This window comes from Nerophis ophidion, linkage group LG19 (assembly GCF_033978795.1).
Source record: "Nerophis ophidion isolate RoL-2023_Sa linkage group LG19, RoL_Noph_v1.0, whole genome shotgun sequence".
NCBI lineage: Eukaryota > Metazoa > Chordata > Actinopteri > Syngnathiformes > Syngnathidae > Nerophis > Nerophis ophidion.
In genome coordinates this window covers 4821854-4842898 of record NC_084629.1, presented here as the reverse complement: position 1 = coordinate 4842898, position 21045 = coordinate 4821854, and the positions used below count along the sequence as shown (strand labels likewise).

Below are 21045 nucleotides of genomic sequence, written 5' to 3'. Positions count from 1 at the left end.
CACAAAATTCATTCTCTCCAATGTGTGTATGTTGCCCACTTGCTTGTAAATTGATGAAAACGGCAGTGTTTTTGTTTTTAGGTGTCTTGGTCGTATCAAATGAAACTTATCATTTGTTTATTACAAAATGTAGATTGAAACATTAAAGGTTGACTATGTAGAATTACAAGAAAAACAACAGAAAAAGAATTCCAGCAGTCGATTGCCAGACCGTTGCTAAGTAAAACGGGCCGTTGCTAGGGACTCCGCTCTGAACAGAGGACAGCAGAGGAGGACTGCTAAGCAGGATATATACCTTATGTTTCATTTTTACCGTCATTAACGACATCATAAATGACTTGTAGCTTGTCACTGCTCTCGTCAAGTTGTAAAAAAAAAAAAAAAAAAAAAAAATTAACTCCGTAGAAACGAAAGTCCGCGACGATAAACATGTTTATGTCGGATAAGACTACACAAAGACACCCATCCTAACAAATATATGATAAATGTAGACAACTTTTCCTTTTCTTTTACTTTCATACTGCAACAGTGATTGGATTTTTACTGAGGGCTGAGTGCGGGTGTGTGGGTGCTGCGCAGCCTGTGGAATGTTGAATACACTCACAGCGGAGGGAAGCCGACACTACTATATCGTGTGTGTCCCTTTTTCGGCGGATTTTTCCGCCAGTGCAGATCATTTTGTCAACTTGTAATGTAGTAATTTTGTGAGTTTATTCAAATTTGCTTTCTCAAATTTTGATTTGAGGGGGCAAAACATTTATTTAAGGGGGCTCTGCCCCCTCTTGCCCCTGCGTAGAGCCGGCCATGTTAAGCATATGTGTTGGTGTGGACATGGCCATGGTCAGTGGAGTCACTGGGTGCAGCCCTAAGGGTTTAACCTTCTAGCATCTGTGACTAAAAGGGCCTGATGGCATTTTTTTTAAATTAAACTCCACAGTTCATTGTTCTACTACAAATTGCCGATGTCAAAATTTGACAGCCAGCAAATGCTTGCTCTAAATCACTGAATGTTTCACCCATATTGAGCGCTCACCTTCACGTTGGGGGTGTAAAGGTTCCTCAGGGAGGCCAAGGCCGCAGAAAGGCCGTCGGCGCTGCAGTTGATCCACAACGCCTGCAGCACACTGGAGGACACGCCCGTTTTCTTACTCAGACCCTGTCGTACGCACATAAAAAAACAACAAAATGAACAACCCAGAAGTAAAGTTGAACACTTATTCATTCTCTTTTTTGCTACGGACCACAGTTAACACTAGGGGTGTAACGGTACGGGTATTTTATCGAACCATTTCGGTACGGGGTTTCCCCGGTTCGGGTGCGGGGGTCTCCCGTCCAAAGGCAAAACCTAGTAACTCACGTCTAGCTGATTTTGAGAAAACAAAGGAAAACTAATCTATCTCGATGCTGTCTTACGAAGATTTACAAAGTCATCAAACGTATAGATCAGGGGTAGGGGACCAGATGTGGCCCTTTTGATGACTCCATCTGGCTCTCGGATAAATCTGAGCTGGCGCCTATCTCAGCTACAATCAAGCAGAAGGCGGGGTACACCCCGGACAAGTCGCCACCTCATCGCAGGGCCAACCAAATAGACACTCCATACCTTTGTAAATATTAATAAATCGAGCTAAAACTATGTCCCTGCATTCTGTGCTGTCTTCTTCCCCTCGGTACCGTAACATAAAAGTTTGAAATGAAGCTTTTTGCATTAATGGATTGACAATAACTGATAATTGCCAAAGCTGTGGGAGGCGGAGTGTTGGCAGTGCACTTTATTTGCACTATGAGTGACTCGTGATGATCGGTGATATAGTCTGCAGTCTGAGCAAGTTTTTCTGTTTCAAGGACTTAATGTGTTTGTTTTTTTCTCTCCACACCTTTTTAACCCCCGTGTCCTACTAAGTCTGACTGTGGGATTTATTTTTATTTTTGTCTATTGTGAGCGAACTGTGGCGCTGAATTTCCCCCAGGGATCAAGTACCTAGGAGTCTTGTTCACGAGTGAGGGAAGAGTGGATCGTGAGATCGACAGGCGGATCGGTGCGGCGTCTTCAGTAATGCGGACGTTGTACCGATCCGTTGTGGTGAAGAAGGAGCTGAGCCGGAAGGCAAAGCTCTCAATTTACCGGTCGATCTACGTTCCCATCCTCACCTATGGTCATGAGCTTTGGGTCATGACCGAAAGGATAAGATCACGGGTACAAGCGTCCCGAAATGAGTTAACAGGTCTCTCCCTTAGAGATAGGGTGAGAAGCTCTGCCATCCGGGAGGAACTCAAAGTAAAGCCGCTGCTCCTTCACATGGAGAGGAGCCAGATGAGGTGGTTCGGGCATCTGGTCAGGATGCCACCCGAACGCCTCCCTAGGGAGGTGTTTAGGGCACGTCCAACCGGTAGGAGGCCACGGGGAAGACCCAGGACACGTTGGGAAGACTATGTCTCCCGGCTGGCCTGGGAACGCCTCGGGATCCCCCGGGAAGAGCTAGACGAAGTGGCTGGGGAGAGGGAAGTCTGGGCTTCCCTGCTTGGGCTGCTGCCCCCGCGACCCGACCTCGGATAAGCGGAAGAAGATGGATGGATGGATGGATCTATAATATTGAATCGAAATGTGACATGAAGTGAATTATATTTATATAGCGCTTTTCTCTAGTGACTCAAAGCGCTTTACATAGTGAAAGCCAATATCTAAGTTACATTTAAACCAGTGTGGGTGGCGCTGGGAGCAGGTGGGTAAAGTGTCTTGCCCAAGGACACATCAACAGTGACTAGGATGGCAGAAGCGGGGATTGAACCTGCAACCCTCAAGTTGCTGGCACGGCCACTCTACCATACTGCAATGTTATTATGAATTATTGACCTATCCAAGGTTCCCATTACTTCACATTTTTTGGTGGAAGATTTTGCAAATTTGGTAAATAAATAATGAAAAAATGTATATTTGGTTGTTTTCTTACTGTACTGAAAATGAACCTCTAAACCATGGGTGCCAAACTCTGGCCCGCGGGCCAAATCTGGCCCGCCGTGTAATTTAATTTGGCCCTTGAGGCAATATCAATTTAGTATTAGAGCTGGCCCGCCGGTGTTATACAGCGTTGGTGCCGCTGTAACACCACATTCACCGCTAATACTCATACTTGCCAACCCTCCTAATTTTCCCGGTAGACTCCCGAAGTTCAGTGCCCCTCCCGAAAATCTCCCGGGGCAACCATTCTCCCGAATTTCTACCGATTTCCACCTGGACAACTATATTGGGGGCGTGCATTTAAGGCACTGCCTTTAGCGTTCTCTACAACCTGTCGTCACGTCCGCTTTTCCTCCATACTAACAGTGTGTCACATAATATTTGTGGCTTTTACACACACACACACACACACAAAAGTGAATGCATGCATACTTGTTCGACAGCCATACAGGTCACACTGAGGGTGGCCGTATAAACAACTTTAGCACTGTTACAAATATGCGCCACACTGTGAACCCACACCAAACAAGAATGACAAACACATTTCGGGTGAACATCCGCACCGTAACACAACAGAACAAATACCCAGAACCCCTTGCAGCACTAACTCTTCCGTTGAAATTTCCAGCAAACTGACCAATAATTAACGTTTTATTCATGCATTTTCTCTTGCTACTTCAAGGCTTGAATGTTTGGTTCATTCATTATTGTTATTTTATTTTCAAATGTATTATTAGCCTGTGGAAAAAAATGTATGTTTACCTCAGAAGATTGCAAATAGAAAAAAAGGCTTTACATTTTTATTTAAATTTTATTTGATATGCCATTGATATTTTTTTTAAATTATTATTATTTGAAACTGGATTTTGCATGTCACTAAAGTTATATAAGCCTTGCTTGTTCAATATTTATTGCAAAATTTGTTTGGGTCCCTATTAAACGGTTAATTTGTTCAACCTTGGCCCGCGGCTGTGTTCCGTTTTAAATTTTGGCCCACTATGTCTTTGAGTTTGACACCCCTGCTCTAAACAGAGTTACGTACCGAACCGAAATTTTTGTGTACCGTTACACCCTTAGTTAAAACAGACACAAATCAGTGAGAAAAATGAAAGACCATATAGTTGTTTACTGCACCTTAAAGATGTGTGCCTTGAGAATGTGGTGTCCTAATTCCATGGTCTGTTGCCGGTTCAGTTTCCCTTCTTGACGTGACAGCATGAATGCAATGAGAGCATGACCCGTCCTGTCCAATACAATAAAAGAGCTAATCATTTGTACAAAAGGAGGAAAAAAGTAAGCTCGTCAAAGAATGAAATGTTGTTCAATACCAGACTAGGACCTACATTAACAAACATAAGCATGCACTGAGGGATGGAAGAGCAGAAAAAGGCCTAGGTTTAATTATTGGAGTGTCATTAAAAGGACACGCATGGTTGAAGATCAGTTTGATTGGTTTCTAATTCTCTGTATTCACAAACACCAGCTTTTATCTGCGAACGCATCGTCTGCCAAATCGAAAACCCTTTTGTTTTGTTTTAATGAATGATTACAATTGCGCAGTATTCCGGTCCACCGGGAATCTAATTCGTTCGCAGAAACAAAGCTGAGGATCAAAGGAAAGAGCAAACCAAACTGATATAGGCTATGACCAAGTCTTTCAGACCCAGACCCAAGCTTACTAAAATACACCATGCTTTGTCATTAATTTTGGCTTTACAGCAACTAATGATACGAACACATGGAGCGTTCATTTGTGAAAAAATGAGTGTGATATCGATGAAAACTAAAGAGCTGACCTCGGGTCGCAGAGGAAGTCCGTACTCTCTCCATCAGCCCTCCACACGAGCCACTCTCTGAATGAAGGGTGGCAGAACATCCGCGTCTTGTCGCGACGTCTGATGAGGAAGCCCGAGAGCAAGTCCACACGTTGCTGGAAGTCCTCCCAGGGCAGCTCCCCTCGGATGTTGCTGGCATTGATGGCTTGGAACAGCTGCTCGTCGGTCATGGGGTGCAGCGAAGCCAGAGCCACGTTTAGGATGGGCAGCGATCGCTCGAAAGCCGAGTTGGTCATGAACTTCATGTTGCACTGCAGTTGGTAGAGCTCGGCCAGCGAGACGGGCACGACTTTGTAGCTGGAACTCTTGATTACCAAGTGGCCCCTCTCGAAGAGGTCCAGGGTAAGCTTGAGATACAGGTAGGAGCCCTGACTGCGGGAGATCAGGTGGCTACTGAGTTTTCCAATGGTGATCGGATCCGCTTTACCATTGAGACTAATGTTGTTCATGATATCCTTGGTGCCGCTAATGCGGTACTGGATATAGGAGTTGAGGTCATTGCTTATCTCTTTGTTGTCCGCGAAGTCATCCAGGGAGATCTTGGTGAAGGGCAGAAGGTTGGTGATCTCCTAAAGAACAAATGAAAGAACCAATAAGACATCAAATACGATTAAAGGTGCTGTATTTGAAAAAGGAGCTGAGCCGGAAGGCAAAGCTCTCAATTTACCGGTCGATCTACGTTCCCATCCTCACCTATGGTCATGAGCTTTGGGTCATGACCGAAAGGATAAGATCACGGGTACAAGCGGCCCAAATGAGTTTCCTGCTCTCCCTTAGAGATCGGGTGAGATTTATCGATTAGGATGTTCTATATGTTATAGTTATTTGAATGACTATTACCATAATATGTTAAGTGGACTTGGAGAAGGCATTCGACCGTGTCCCTCGGGAAGTCCTGTGGGGAGTGCTCAGAGAGTATGGGGTATCGGACTGTCTTATTGTGGCGGTCCACTCCCTGTATGATCAGTGCCAGAGCTTGGTCCGCATTGCTGGCAGTAAATCGAACACATTTCCAGTGAGGGTTGGACTCCGCCAAGGCTGTCCTTTGTCACCGATTCTGTTCATAACTTTTATGGACAGAATTTCTAGGCGCAGTCAAGGCGTTGAGGGGTTCCGGTTTGGTGGCCGCAGGATTAGGTCTCTGCTTTTTGCAGATGATGTGGTCCTGATGGCTTCATCTGACCGGGATCTTCAGCTCTCGCTGGATCGGTTCGCAGCCGAGTGTGAAGCGACCGGAATGAGAATCAGCACCTCCAAGTCCGAGTCCATGGTTCTCTCCCGGAAAAGGGTGGAGTGCCATCTCCGTGTTGGGGAGGAAACCCTGCCCCAAGTGGAGGAGTTCAAGTACCTAGGAGTCTTGTTCACGAGTGGGGGAAGAGTGGATCGTGAGATCGACAGGCGGATCGGTGCGGCGTCTTCAGTAATGCGGACGTTGTACCGGTCCGTTGTGGTGAAGAAGGAGCTGAGCCGGAAGGCAAAGCTCTCAATTTACCGGTCGATCTACGTTCCCATCCTCACCTATGGTCATGAGCTTTGGGTCATGACCGAAAGGATAAGATCACGGGTACAAGCGGCCCAAATGAGTTTCCTGCTCTCCCTTAGAGATAGGGTGAGAAGCTCTGCCATCCGGGAGGAACTCAAAGTAAAGCCGCTGCTCCTCCACATGGAGAGGAGCCAGATGAGGTGGTTCGGGCATCTGGTCAGGATGCCACCCGAACGCCTCCCTAGGGAGGTGTTTAGGGCACGTCCAACCGGTAGGAGGCCACGGGGAAGACCCAGGACACGCCTCGGGATCCCCCGGGAAGAGCTAGACGAAGTGGCTGGAGAGAGGGAAGTCTGGGTTTCCCTGCTTAGGCTGTTGCCCCCGCGACCCGACCTCGGATAAGCGGAAGATGATGGATGGATGGATGGATGTTAAGTTAACATACCAGGAACGTTCTCAATTGGTTATTTATGTGTCATATAACGTACACTTATTCAGCCTGTTGTTCACTATTCTTTATTTATTTTAAATTGCCTTTCAAATGTCTATTCTTGGTGTTGGATTTTATCAAATAAATTCCCCCCCAAAATGCGACTTATACTCCAGTGCGACGTATACCGTATTTCCTTGAATAGCCACCGGGGCGCTAATTAATTTAAAACCTCTTCTCACTCCTGCGCTTATTCAAGGCATGCGGTAAAAGTAAGCAGGCGCTAATAATTTTAAAACCTCTTCTCACCCCTGTGCTTAACAATGGCATGCAGTAAAAAATTGAGTGTGATATAAAAAAATAAAAATAAAAAAAATAAAAAAATTCTTCTGCGGGTCGGACGCATGCATATCGCTGCTTCTCATACAAGATAGCAATGCATACTTGGTCAACAGCCATACCTTTTACACTGATGGTTGTGATATAAACAACTGTAACACTCTTACTAATATGCGCCACACTCTGTGAACCCACACCAAACACATTTTTGGAAAACATTGGCTCCGTAACACATTCTAAACGCAACATAAGAATTACCCAGAATTCCAATACATCCATGACTCTTGGCTATATTATACACGCGCCCCCAACCCCGCCCACGGAGGGGGGGGGGGGGGTTGGTTTGGTGCTAGCGGGGTGTATAATATAGCCAAGAGTCATGGATGCATTGGAATTCTGGGTAATTCTCATGTTGCGTTTATAATGTGTTACAGAGCCAATGTTCTCCAGAAATGTGTTTGTTATTCTTGTTTGGTGTGGGTTCACAGAGTGTGGCGCATATTAGTAAGAGTGTTAAAGTTGTTTTATATCACAACCATCAGTGTGATCTGTATGGCTGTGGAACGAGACCCCTGGTTTACACATAGTGAAAGCAAAAATAAACTCCTCCGCCGTTTTGAAAATGACGACAGGGGAAGCGTCACTCGTGACGTCAGGAATTTTACCCGGCGGTAAAAGTAAGCATGCGCTAATAAATTTGGGGAGCAATTTTGACCCGGTTATTCAAGGAAATACGGTATATGTTTTTTTTCCTTCTTTATTATGCATTTTCGGCCGGTGTGACGTATACTCCGGAGCGACCTATAATCCGAAAATTACGATAATTCAGTTACATTATGCATGGCCAAGCATAAAAAGAGCAGAAAAGCACCTAAGGCTTTGATAAAAAATCCTGACTTGGGTGTGTGCAATATCAGAGAAGCATCTTTGAGAGGCGGGCGAGCAATCATATCGAGCCTTCAGGCTGTTGCAGCCGAACACGACTGTCCGAAATGTTGATAAGAGTCGAGAAGAAAAAAAAACGACAGGACAAACGAGTATGAGGGGAGAGAGGATGGATGGAATGGTATCGCGAAGACAAGCAGAGGTCCGATCCGGCGTGCACATTTCAATTTATGTCCTGGGGGTTGGAGAAATCAATGCAGCTTAGTCCTCCTATCCTCTGTCCGTCTGAGGCTGGAGTAACATTTCTCAGTGAGATAATGCTTCTCTTATAACGCACATGTGACCACGGACACTAGAGATGCGCGGATAGGCAATTATGTCATCCGCAACCGCATCACCGAAGTTGTCATCCACCCGCCGTCCACCCGAACCAACATTTTATCAGAACCGCAACCGCCCGCCACCCCCCTGTTGAAATACATCGGCCACCTTTACCACTCAAAGAGCTATTTAAACCCGTTTTACAGAGTAAAGAAGACAATGGGACACGCTAACGTTCTCGCAAATATCCAATGGTGTTCATCCTGGTGACAAGAATAAGGGCATGTTCAATCAATCAATCAATGTTTATTTATATAGCCCCAAATCACAAATGTCTCAAAGGACTGCACAAATCATTACGACTACAACATCCTCGGAAGAACCCACAAAAGGGCAAGGAAAACTCACACCCAGTGGGCAGGGAGAATTCACATTCAGTGGGACGCCAGCGACAATGCTGACTATGAGAAACCTTGGAGAGGACCTCAGATGTGGGCAACCCCCCCCCTCTAGGGGACCGAAAGCAATGGATGTCGAGCGGGTCTAACATGATACTGTGAAAGTTCAATCCATAGTGGCTCCAAGACAGCAGTGAGAGTCCCGTCCACAGGAAACCATCTCAAGCGGATCAGCAGCGTAGAGATGTCCCCAACCGATACAGGCGAGCGGTCCATCCTGGGTCTCGACTCTGGACAGTCAGTACTTCATCCATGGTCATCGGACCGGACCCCCTCCACAAGGGAGGGGGGGACATAGGAGAAAGAAAAGAAGCGGCAGATCAACTGGTCTAAAAGGAGGTCTATTTAAAGGCTAGAGTATACAGATGAGTTTTAAGATGAGACTTAAATGCTTCTACTGAGGTAGCATCTCGAACTGTTACCGGGAGGGCATTCCAGAGTACTGGAGCCCGAACGGAAAACGCTCTATAGCCCGCAGACTTTTTTTGAGCTCTAGGAATCACTAATAAGCCGGAGTCTTTTGAACGCAGATTTCTTGCCGTGAAACCATTGCCTTTGACACCTTCAACAACTTGTACAAACCGATTGTCAGTCCGGCAACATGTTGTGTGCAGCTTCCGCAATCACACGTACAAGATTGAAAGGCATACCGGGTGACACAGAGTACACTGATGGTTGTGATATAAACAATTTTAACACTCTTACTAATATGCGCCACACTGTGAAGCCACACCAAACAAGAATGACAAACACATTTCGTGAGAACATCCTCACAGTAACGCAACATAAAGGCAACGCGACAAATACCCAGAATCCTTTGCATCCGTGACTCAAACGGATGAGACCGCAAACCGGGCATCTCTAACGCACACACACATATGTGTCAACAGATACCCTTGTAGGACTCAATCAAAAATATGAGTCATAATCCACAGAATTTGCTGCTTTTGTTGCAAATTGAACAGCGGAAAGATAGTAGAAATGGATCATCCATGCTTACGATACTGAATATCAGTGGTCCGCAACCACTCGATTGGAACCGGGCCGCAATTTTGTATTATTTTTATTTATTAAATCAACATAAAAAAAACACAAGATACACTTACAATTAGTGCACCAACACAAAAAACTTCCCTGTTTCATGACAAAAAAAAAATCCTTTATAAATATATTTATTGAATAATACTTCAACAAAATATTCATTTAAGTTCATAAACTTTTTTGTGGACATGTTCCATAGATATCGATGTTTTTTTGTGAAGAAATGTCTAGAATTAAGTTCATGAATCCTGATGGATCTCTATTAAAATCCCCAAAAATACGGCACTTTAAGTTGATGATTACTTCTATGTGTAGAAATCTTTATTCATAATTGAATCACATGTTTATTTTTCAACAAGTTTTTAGTTATTCTTACATCTTTTTTTCCAAATAGTTCAAGAAAGACCACTACAAATGAGCAATATTTTGCACTTTTATACAATTTAATAAATCTTAAACTGATGACATAGTGCTGTATTTTACTTCTTTATCTATTTTTTTTCCAACCAAAATTGCTTTGCTCTGATTAGGGGGTACTCGAATTTAAAAAAATGTTCACAGGGGGTACATCACTGAAAAAAGGTTGAGAACCGCGGCACAGTGGTTGAATAACACAGAGTTAGAAAATAACCAGGTTTTTGCTTCAATACCTGCAACCCATTTGTTTGTTTTTTTGGATTCTTACCAGTAAGCTGACACGGACAGTGACCACCACTTTTAACCAGGGAGGAAACTTCGTTATGACCTTCGTAATAAAAGAGGCAATGGTGTCGCCGTAGTCCGGCTTATGGAATTCAGCTTCGTTCAGTCCATCTATCAAGATGATGAGATCCTCCTCCGGAATCTTCCGCTCTGGGAGGGTAAAGTATGACAATTTTCATGTAAATCACATTTATCGTGGCATTTTAAAAAAGGCCAACCTGATGAATCAAATATTAAAGGGGAACATTATCACAATTTCAGAAGGGTTAAAACCAATAAAAATCAGTTCCCGGCGGCTTATTTTATTTTTCGAAGTTTTTTTCAAAATTTTACCCATCATGGAATATCCCGAAAAAAGGCTTGAAAGTGCCTGATTTTCGCTATCTGTAAATCCACCCGCCCGTTTTCCTGTGACGTCGCATAGTGACACCAATACAAACAAACATGGCGGATAGAACAGCAAGATATAGCGACATTAGCTCGGATTCAGACTCGGATTTCAGCGGCTTAAGCGATTCAACAGATTACGCGTGTATTAACACGGATGGTTGGAGTGTGTAGGCAGATAGCGAAAACGAAATTGAAGAAGAAACTGAAGCTATTGAGCTTTTCATCGATCACCTTCTAACCGACGATTGCATCTTTTGACCACTGGAGCAACTTAAATCCGTCGATTGGTAAGTGTTTGTTTGGCATTAAATGTGGGTGGAGGGAAAGGCTGGATGCAAATATAGCTACAGATGTACATACAGCTTGCCTAAATAGCATGTTAGCATCGATTCGCTGGCAGTCATGTAGTGACCAAATATGTCTGATTAGCACATAAGTCAATAACATCAACAAAACTCACCTTTGTGATTTTGTTGACTTTATCGTTGGAAATGCATCTGCTTTGAGTGTCGCAGGATATCCACACATCTCTGTGCCGTCTGTCATTGCGTCGCTATTGTCGGTGTGCAGAACAAACGAGGGACTTTCGCATCTTTTGACCACTGGTGTACTTGAATCCGTCGATTGGTAAGTGTTTGTTTGGCATTAAATGTGCGTGGAGGGAAAGACTAGATGCAAATATAGCTATAAATGTACATACAGCTAGCCTAAATAGCAAGTTAGCATCGATTAGCTGGCAGTCATGCCGTGACCAAATATGTCTTATTAGCACATAAGTCAATAACATCAACAAAAATCAACTTTGTGATTTCATTGACTAAATCGTTGGAAATGCATCTGCTTTGAGTGTCGCAGGATATCCACACATCTCTGTGCCATCTGTCGTTGCATCGCTATCGTCGGTGTGCAGAACAAACGAGGGACTTTCGCAACTTTTGACCACTGGTGTACTTGACTCAGTCGATTGGTATGTGTTTGTTTGGCATTAAATGTGGGTGGAGGGAAAGGCTGGATGCAAATATAGCTACAAATGTACATACAGCTAGCCTAAATAGCATGTTAGCATCGATTCGCTGGCAGTCATGCTGTGACCAAATATGTCTTATTAGCACATAAATCAATAACATCAACAAAACTCACCTTTGTGATTTTGTTGACTTTATCGTTGTAAATGCATCTGCTTTGAGTGTCGCAGGATATCCACACATCTCTGTGCCATCTGCCGTAGCGTCGCTATCGTCGGTGTGCAGAACAAACGAGGGACTTTCGCATCTTTTGACAACTGGTGTACTTGAATCCGTCGATTGGTATGTGTTTGTTTGGCATTAAATGTGGGTGGAGGGAAAGGCCGGATGCAAATATAGCTACAGATGTACATATAGCTAGCCTAAATAGCATGTTAGCATTGATTCGCTGGCAGTCATGCCGTGACCAAATATGTCTTATTAGTACATAAGTCAATAACATCAACAAAACTCACCTTTGTGATTTCGTTGACTTTAACGTTGGAAATGCATCTGCTTTGAGTGTCGCAGGATATCCACACATCTGTTGTAGCATCGCTATCGTCGGTGTGCAGAACAAACGAGGGACTTTCCCATCTTTTGACCGCTGGTGTACTTGAATCCGTCGATTGGTAAGTGTTTGTTTGGCATTAAATGTGGGTGGAGGGAAAGACTAGATGAAAATATAGCTACAAATGTACATACAGCTTGCCTAAATAGCATGTTAGCATCGATCCGCTGGCAGTCATGCCGTGACCAAATGTCTTATTAGCACATAAGTAAATAACATCAACAAAACTCACCTTTGTGATTTCGTTGACTTTATCGTTGGAAATGCATCTGCTTTGAGTGTTGCAGAATATCCAAACATCTGTCGTAGCATCGCTATCGTCGGTGTGCAGAACAAACGTGGGACTTTCGCATCTTTTTACCACTGGTGTACTTGAATCCGTCGATTGGTATGTGTTTGTTTGGCATTAAATGTGGGTGGATGCAAATATAGCTACAAATGAGGCATAACGACGCAATATGTACATACAGCTAGCCTAAATAGCATGTCAGCATCGATTAGCGCGGCACACTCCACGTAATTCAACTTGAATCCGTCCCCGATCGTGTTGTTACACCCTCCGACGAGGCATGATGTCTCCGAGGTACGGAAACGTCGAAAAAACGGAAAATAACAGAGCTGATCTGACTTCTGTGTGTAATTTGTTTGAGAAAATGGCGGATTGCTTCCCATTGGGTGAAAGGTCATCGCTCCGACAGCGAACAATTGAAAGGCGTTTAAATCGCCAAATTCACCCTTTTAGAGTTCGGAAATCGGTAAAAAAAATATACGATCTTTTTTCTGCAACATCAAGGTATATATTGACGCTTAAATAGGTCTGGTGATAATGTTCCCCTTTAAACATCTGTGTTTTTCTTTTACCTGTACGGAGGTTACCCAGAGGCTCAAGGACACCCCTCCGGAAAGCGGCCATGGGGTCTTGGACGCAGGAGCGCAAACTGAGCATGCTCTGAAGGTGCGGCTCTTTCAGCAAGAGTTCCCTGTACGCACCGAGCTGGTGTGCTCGGCACAGCAGGGCGGCGACGCTGTGCACAAACTCTGGCACCAAACAAGTGTAAGTGTTGTCTGCTTGGCAGTAGTGATAGGCCACCACCTGCAACACAACAACACGGGCGATTTAGGCCCAAGCGGAGATCGACCAATGCCTCGTTCATAAATGTGAACCACTTATTTATATCCTAAAAAAAACATCATGTGGCTTTGGGAATTTGAAGATGAAAAACTACATCAGTGGCTGGTTATCAAAAACCTAATCATTTGGACTCTGGAAAAGAGCGAGTCCATGCCTTCGGAGTAGGAGGCAGTGATGCTGAAATGGAGACGAGGAAAGAGGTGATAAAGATGGAAGAGAGATGCCTGCAGTTCAGCAGGAGGGAGGAGGACATCTCGGCTGAGTTTACCTCAGTTGCCTAAAAACTGTTCATGCAGCCTAGAGTCCAAAGGTAAACGTTGCCTGTCCATGTCATACTAAGTCCCATCTTAAAAACTGATTTGTATACCCTAGCCTTTAAATAGACCCCCTTTTTAGACCAGTTGATCCCCCCCCCTCTACCTTGTGGAGGGGGGAGGACTCCTGCTGGCCCCACTATGGACTGGACTCTCACTATCATGTAAGATCCACTGTGGACTGGATTCTCACTATCATGTAAGATCCACTGTGGACTGGACTCTCACTATTATGTTAGATCCACTATGGATTGGACTCACACTATTATGTTAGATCCACTATGGACTGGACTCTCACTATTATGTTAGATCTACTATGGACTAGACTTTTACAATATTATGTTAGATTCGCCTGTGGACTAGACTCTCATATTATTATGCCAGATCCACTATGGACTGGACTCTCACACTATTATGTTAGATCCACTATGGACTAGACTCTCACACTATTATGTTAGATCCACTATGGACTGGACTCTCACACTATTATGTTAGATCCACTATGGACTGGACTTTCACAATATTATGTTAGATCCACTATGGACTAGACTCTCACAATATTATGTTAGATCCACTATGGACTGGACTCTCACACTATTATGTTAGATCCACTATGGACTGGACTCTCACACTATTATGTTAGATCCACTATGGACTAGACTCTCACAATATTATGTTAGATCCACTATGGACTGGACTCTCACACTATTATGTTAGATCCACTATGGACTGGACTCTCACAATACTATGTTAGACCCACTATGGACTGGACTCTCACTATTATCTTAGATCCACTATGGACTTGACTCTCACACTATTATGTTAGATCTACTATGTACTGGACTCTCACACTATTATGTTAGATCCACTATGGACTGGACTCTCACACTATTATGTTAGATCCACTATGGACTAGACTCTCACAGTATTATGTTAGATCCACTATGGACTGGACTCTCACACTATTATGTTAGATCCACTATGGACTGGACTCTCACAATACTATGTTAGACCCACTATGGACTGGACTCTCACTATTATCTTAGATCCACTATGGACTTGACTCTCACACTATTATGTTAGATCCACTATGGACTGGACTCTCACACTATTATGTTAGATCCACTATGGACTGAACTCTCACACTATTATGTTAGATCCACTATGGACTAGACTCTCACAATATTATGCTGGATCCACTATGGACTGGACTCTCACACTATTATGTTAGATCCACTATGGACTGGACTTTCACAATATTATGTTAGATCCACTATGGACTAGACTCTCACAATATTATGTTAGATCCACTATGGACTGGACTCTCACACTATTATGTTAGATCCACTATGGACTGGACTCTCACACTATTATGTTAGATCCACTATGGACTAGACTCTCACAATATTATGTTAGATCCACTATGGACTAGACTCTCACACTATTATGTTAGATCCACTATGGACTAGACTCTCACACTATTATGTTAGATCCACTATGGACTAGACTCTCACACTATTATGTTAGATCCACTATGGACTGGACTCTCACAATATTATGTTAGATCCACTATGGACTAGACTCTCACACTATTATGTTAGATCCACTATGGACTAGACTCTCACACTATTATGTTAGATCCACTATGGACTGGACTCTCACACTATTATGTTAGATCCACTATGGACTGGACTTTCACAATATTATGTTAGATCCACTATGGACTAGACTCTCACAATATTATGTTAGATCCACTATGGACTGGACTCTCACACTATTATGTTAGATCCACTATGGACTGGACTCTCACACTATTATGTTAGATCCACTATGGACTAGACTCTCACAATATTATGTTAGATCCACTATGGACTGGACTCTCACACTATTATGTTAGATCCACTATGGACTGGACTCTCACAATACTATGTTAGACCCACTATGGACTGGACTCTCACTATTATCTTAGATCCACTATGGACTTGACTCTCACACTATTATGTTAGATCTACTATGTACTGGACTCTCACACTATTATGTTAGATCCACTATGGACTGGACTCTCACACTATTATGTTAGATCCACTATGGACTAGACTCTCACAGTATTATGTTAGATCCACTATGGACTGGACTCTCACACTATTATGTTAGATCCACTATGGACTGGACTCTCACAATACTATGTTAGACCCACTATGGACTGGACTCTCACTATTATCTTAGATCCACTATGGACTTGACTCTCACACTATTATGTTAGATCCACTATGGACTGGACTCTCACACTATTATGTTAGATCCACTATGGACTGAACTCTCACACTATTATGTTAGATCCACTATGGACTAGACTCTCACAATATTATGCTGGATCCACTATGGACTGGACTCTCACACTATTATGTTAGATCCACTATGGACTGGACTTTCACAATATTATGTTAGATCCACTATGGACTAGACTCTCACAATATTATGTTAGATCCACTATGGACTGGACTCTCACACTATTATGTTAGATCCACTATGGACTGGACTCTCACACTATTATGTTAGATCCACTATGGACTAGACTCTCACAATATTATGTTAGATCCACTATGGACTAGACTCTCACACTATTATGTTAGATCCACTATGGACTAGACTCTCACACTATTATGTTAGATCCACTATGGACTAGACTCTCACACTATTATGTTAGATCCACTATGGACTGGACTCTCACAATATTATGTTAGATCCACTATGGACTAGACTCTCACACTATTATGTTAGATCCACTATGGACTAGACTCTCACACTATTATGTTAGATCCACTATGGACTGGACTCTCACACTATTATGTTAGATCCACTATGGACTGGACTTTCACAATATTATGTTAGATCCACTATGGACTAGACTCTCACAATATTATGTTAGATCCACTATGGACTGGACTCTCACACTATTATGTTAGATCCACTATGGACTGGACTCTCACACTATTATGTTAGATCCACTATGGACTAGACTCTCACAATATTATGTTAGATCCACTATGGACTGGACTCTCACACTATTATGTTAGATCCACTATGGACTGGACTCTCACAATACTATGTTAGACCCACTATGGACTGGACTCTCACTATTATCTTAGATCCACTATGGACTTGACTCTCACACTATTATGTTAGATCTACTATGTACTGGACTCTCACACTATTATGTTAGATCCACTATGGACTAGACTCTCACAGTATTATGTTAGATCCACTATGGACTGGACTCTCACACTATTATGTTAGATCCACTATGGACTGGACTCTCACAATACTATGTTAGACCCACTATGGACTGGACTCTCACTATTATGTTAGATCCACTATGGACTTGACTCTCACACTATTATGTTAGATCCACTATGGACTGGACTCTCACACTATTATGTTAGATCCACTATGGACTGAACTCTCACACTATTATGTTAGATCCACTATGGACTAGACTCTCACAATATTATGCTGGATCCACTATGGACTAGACTCTCACAATATTATGTTAGATCCACTATGGACTGGACTCTCACTATTATGTTAGATCCACTATGGACTGGACTCTCACACTATTATGTTAGATCCACTATGGACTAGACTCTAAAAATATTATGTTAGATCCACTATGGACTGGACTCTCACTATTATGTTAGATCCACTATGGACTGGACTCTCACACTATTATGTTAGATCCACTATGGACTAGACTCTAAAAATATTATGTTAGAATCACTATGGACTGGACTCTCACACTATTATGTTAGATCCACTATGGACTGGACTCTCACAATATTATGTTAGATCCACTATGGACTGAACTCTCACTATAATGTTAGATCCACTATGGACTGGACTCAAACACTATTATGTTAGATCCACTATGGACTGGACTCTCACACTATAATGTTAGATCCACTATGGACTGTACTCAAACACTATTATGTTAGATCCACTATGGACTGGACTTTCACAATATTATGTTAGACCCTCTCGACGTCCATTGCATCCGGTCTCCCCTAGAGCTGGGGATCACCCAAATCTGTGGTCCTCTCCAAGGTTTCTTATAGTCACTCACATTGACATCCCACTGGGTTGTGAGTTTTTCCTTGCCCTTATGTGGGCTCTGAACCGAGGATGTCCTTGTGACTTGTGCAGCCCTTTGAGACACTTGTGACTTAGGACTACATAAATAAACACTGATTGATGATTGCTATTACTTAGGTCCAGATGTACCTTAGCAGCCAGCCGTTTGACGGCCTCTTCTCTGCGCCGCTGGATTTCGGGGGTCCCGGGGCAACTGTTGGTCCTCAAAGTGTTTGCAGCACTGGAGGGCGGAGTAGGCTGGGGGGGCTGGCTGAGAGGAAGTTCTGAGCTTGATACCCCGACACCTAGAAAAGACAAAACAGGACTTAAAATTGCTGTTTTTTGTTTTTCTTTTAAAGTCCTACTGAAACCCACTACTACCCACCACACAGTCTGATAGTTTATATATCAATGATGAAATATTAACATTGCAACACATGCCAATACGGCCTTTTTAGTTGACTAAATTGCAATTTTAAATTTCCCGCGGAGTTTCTTGTTGAAAACGTCGCGGAATGATGACGTGTATGCGTGACGTCTCGAGTTGGAGGAGACATATTAGCGCAGCTCAAAGACGTCTCTTTTCATCGTGCAACTAAACAGTATTCTGGACATCTGTGTTGCTGAATGCAATTTGTTCAATTAATAATGGAGAAGTCAAAGTAGAAAGATGGAGGTGGGAAGCTTTAGCCTTTAGCCACACAAACACACGGGGATTCCTTGTTTAAAATTCCCAGAGGTGAAGCTTTACTATGGATCAGAGCGGTCAAGCGAACATGGATCCCGACCACTTGTCAACCGGCAGGCTTCGGTGAGAACCCAGGACTTCAGGAACTTCGCACTGTGAGGCAGACGCACTAACCCCTCTTTTTTTTTTTCTAGTCCTTCGCTATCAATATCTCACTTTCCTCATCCACGAAATTTCATCCTTGCTCAAATTAAAGGGGACATTGTCGTTTTTTTCAGTCCGAATCGCTCTAGCTGGTGGTGGCCATGATTGTAAACAATGTGAGGATGTGAGGAGCCCTCACACCGGTGACGTCACGCGCACATCGTCTGCTACTTCCGGTACAGGCAAGGCTTTTTTATTAGCCACCAAAAGTTGCGAACTTTATCGTGGATGTTCTCTACTAAATCCTCTCAGCAAAAATATGGCAATATAGCGAAATGATCAAGTATGACACATAGAAAGGACCTGCTATCCCCGTTTAAATGGTTTTGTGGTAAAAAGTCGCCTCTTACCTGAGATCAGCGGAGCTTGTGCCGTCCATACAACTGCTGTGACTTCCCCCAGAGACTGTCGTCAAGACACCCGTGGACACACCCTTCCGACTATCAGGTACTATTAAACTCACTAAAACACCAGCAACACAATAGAAAGATAAGGGATTTCCCAGAATGATCCTAGTAAATGTGTCTAAAAAACATCTGAATCCGTCACAATGCAATGGCCTTTTTTTTTAAATCCTCCTTTTTCTACCGCTTGTTCCCTTTTGGGGTCGCTGGCGCTTATCTCAGCTACAATCGGGCGGAAGGCTTTGTACACCCTGGACAAGTCGCCAACTTATCGGCGGGCCAACACAGATAGACAGACAACATTCACACTCACATTCACACACTAGGACCAATTTAGTGTTGCCAATCAACCTATCCCCAGGTGCATGTCTTTGGAAGTTGGAGGAAGCCGGAGGGAACCCACGCATTCACGGGGAGAACATGCAAACTCCACACAGAAAGATCCCGAGCCCGGATTTGAACCCAGGACTGCAGGAACTTCGTACTGTGAGGCAGACGCACTAACCCCTCTTTTTTATTTACTTTATTTTTTTTTTTGTAGTCCTTCGCTATCAATATCTCACTTTCCTCATCCACGAAATTTCATCCTTGCTCAAATTAAAGGGGAAATTGTCGTTTTTTTCAGTCCGAATCGCTCTAGCTGGTGGTGGCCATGATTGTAAACAATGTGAGGATGTGAGGATGTGAGAAGCCCTCACACCGGTGACGTCATCATCTGCTACTTCCAGTAAAGCCAAGGCTTTTTTATTAGCGACCAAAAGTTGCGGACTTTATCGTGGATGTTCTCTACTAAATCCTATCAGCAAAAATAGGGCGATATCGCGAAATGATCAAGTATGACACATAGAAAGGACCTGCTATCCCCGTTGAAATGGTTTTGTGGTAAAAAGTCGCCTCTTACCTGAGATCAGCGGAGCATGTGCCGTCCATACAATTGCTGTGACTTCCCTCAGAGACTGTCGTCAAGACACCCGTGGACACACCCCTCCGACTATCAGGTACTATTAAACTCACTAAAACACCAGCAACACAATAGAAAGATAAGGGATTTCCCAGAATGATCCTAGTAAATGTGTCTAAAAAACATCTGAATCCGTCCCAATGCATGGCCTTTTTTTTTTTAACTTTATTTTATTTTTTATTTTTTTCTAGTCCTTAACTCTCACTTTCCTCACCCACACATCTTTCATCCTCGCTTAAATTAATGGGGAAATCGTTGCTTTCTCCATCCGAATCGCTCTAGCTGCTGGTGGCCATGATTTTAAACAATGTTCAGATGTGAGGAGCTCCACAACCCGTGACGTCACGCGCACATCGTCTGTTGCTTCCGGTACAGGCAGGGCTTTTTAATCAGCACCAAAAGTTGCGAACTTTATCATCGATGTTCTCTACTAAATCCTTTCAGCAAAAACATGGCAATATTGCGAAATGATCAAGTATGACATATAGAATGGACCTGCTATCCCCGTTTAAATAAGAAAATCTCATTTCAGTAGGCCTTTAACATTTCAAATCAATTCAGCTGCTCGTGTACTTTTTTTTTGTTTTGTTTTTATTGCGAGAAGACATTTTCCTCTCCAAGAAAGGCCCTTATCGCTGGATTGATGCCTTCTGGCTTGAGGCAACATAACAACCGTCATTCTTTCTTCTTTTTTTTGTTGCTACCAGTATTAGCGTTTCACTTTACGGTCCCATCGGTTTTGTGGTAAAAAGTCGCCTCTTACCGGAGATCAGCAGAGCATGCGCCATCCATACAA

The 21045-nt window shown here is 43.3% G+C and overlaps 1 protein-coding gene across 4 annotated transcripts in view; it reads right to left on the bottom strand.

Annotated features, from left to right (window-relative positions):
- The window catches only part of LOC133537891 (protein TANC1-like), a 389287-nt gene that overhangs the window by 72561 nt on the left and 295681 nt on the right, over positions 1-21045 (bottom strand). For all 4 annotated transcript variants that reach the window (XM_061879022.1, XM_061879023.1, XM_061879025.1 and 1 more), the window contains 6 exons: positions 18143-18297; positions 13280-13511; positions 10437-10603; positions 4756-5363; positions 4094-4202; positions 1034-1156 (listed from right to left, as the gene is read on the bottom strand). In XM_061879022.1, the coding sequence (XP_061735006.1) occupies positions 1034-1156; positions 4094-4202; positions 4756-5363; positions 10437-10603; positions 13280-13511; positions 18143-18297 (1394 nt within the window). The remainder of the gene's footprint in view (positions 1-1033; positions 1157-4093; positions 4203-4755; positions 5364-10436; positions 10604-13279; positions 13512-18142; positions 18298-21045) is intronic.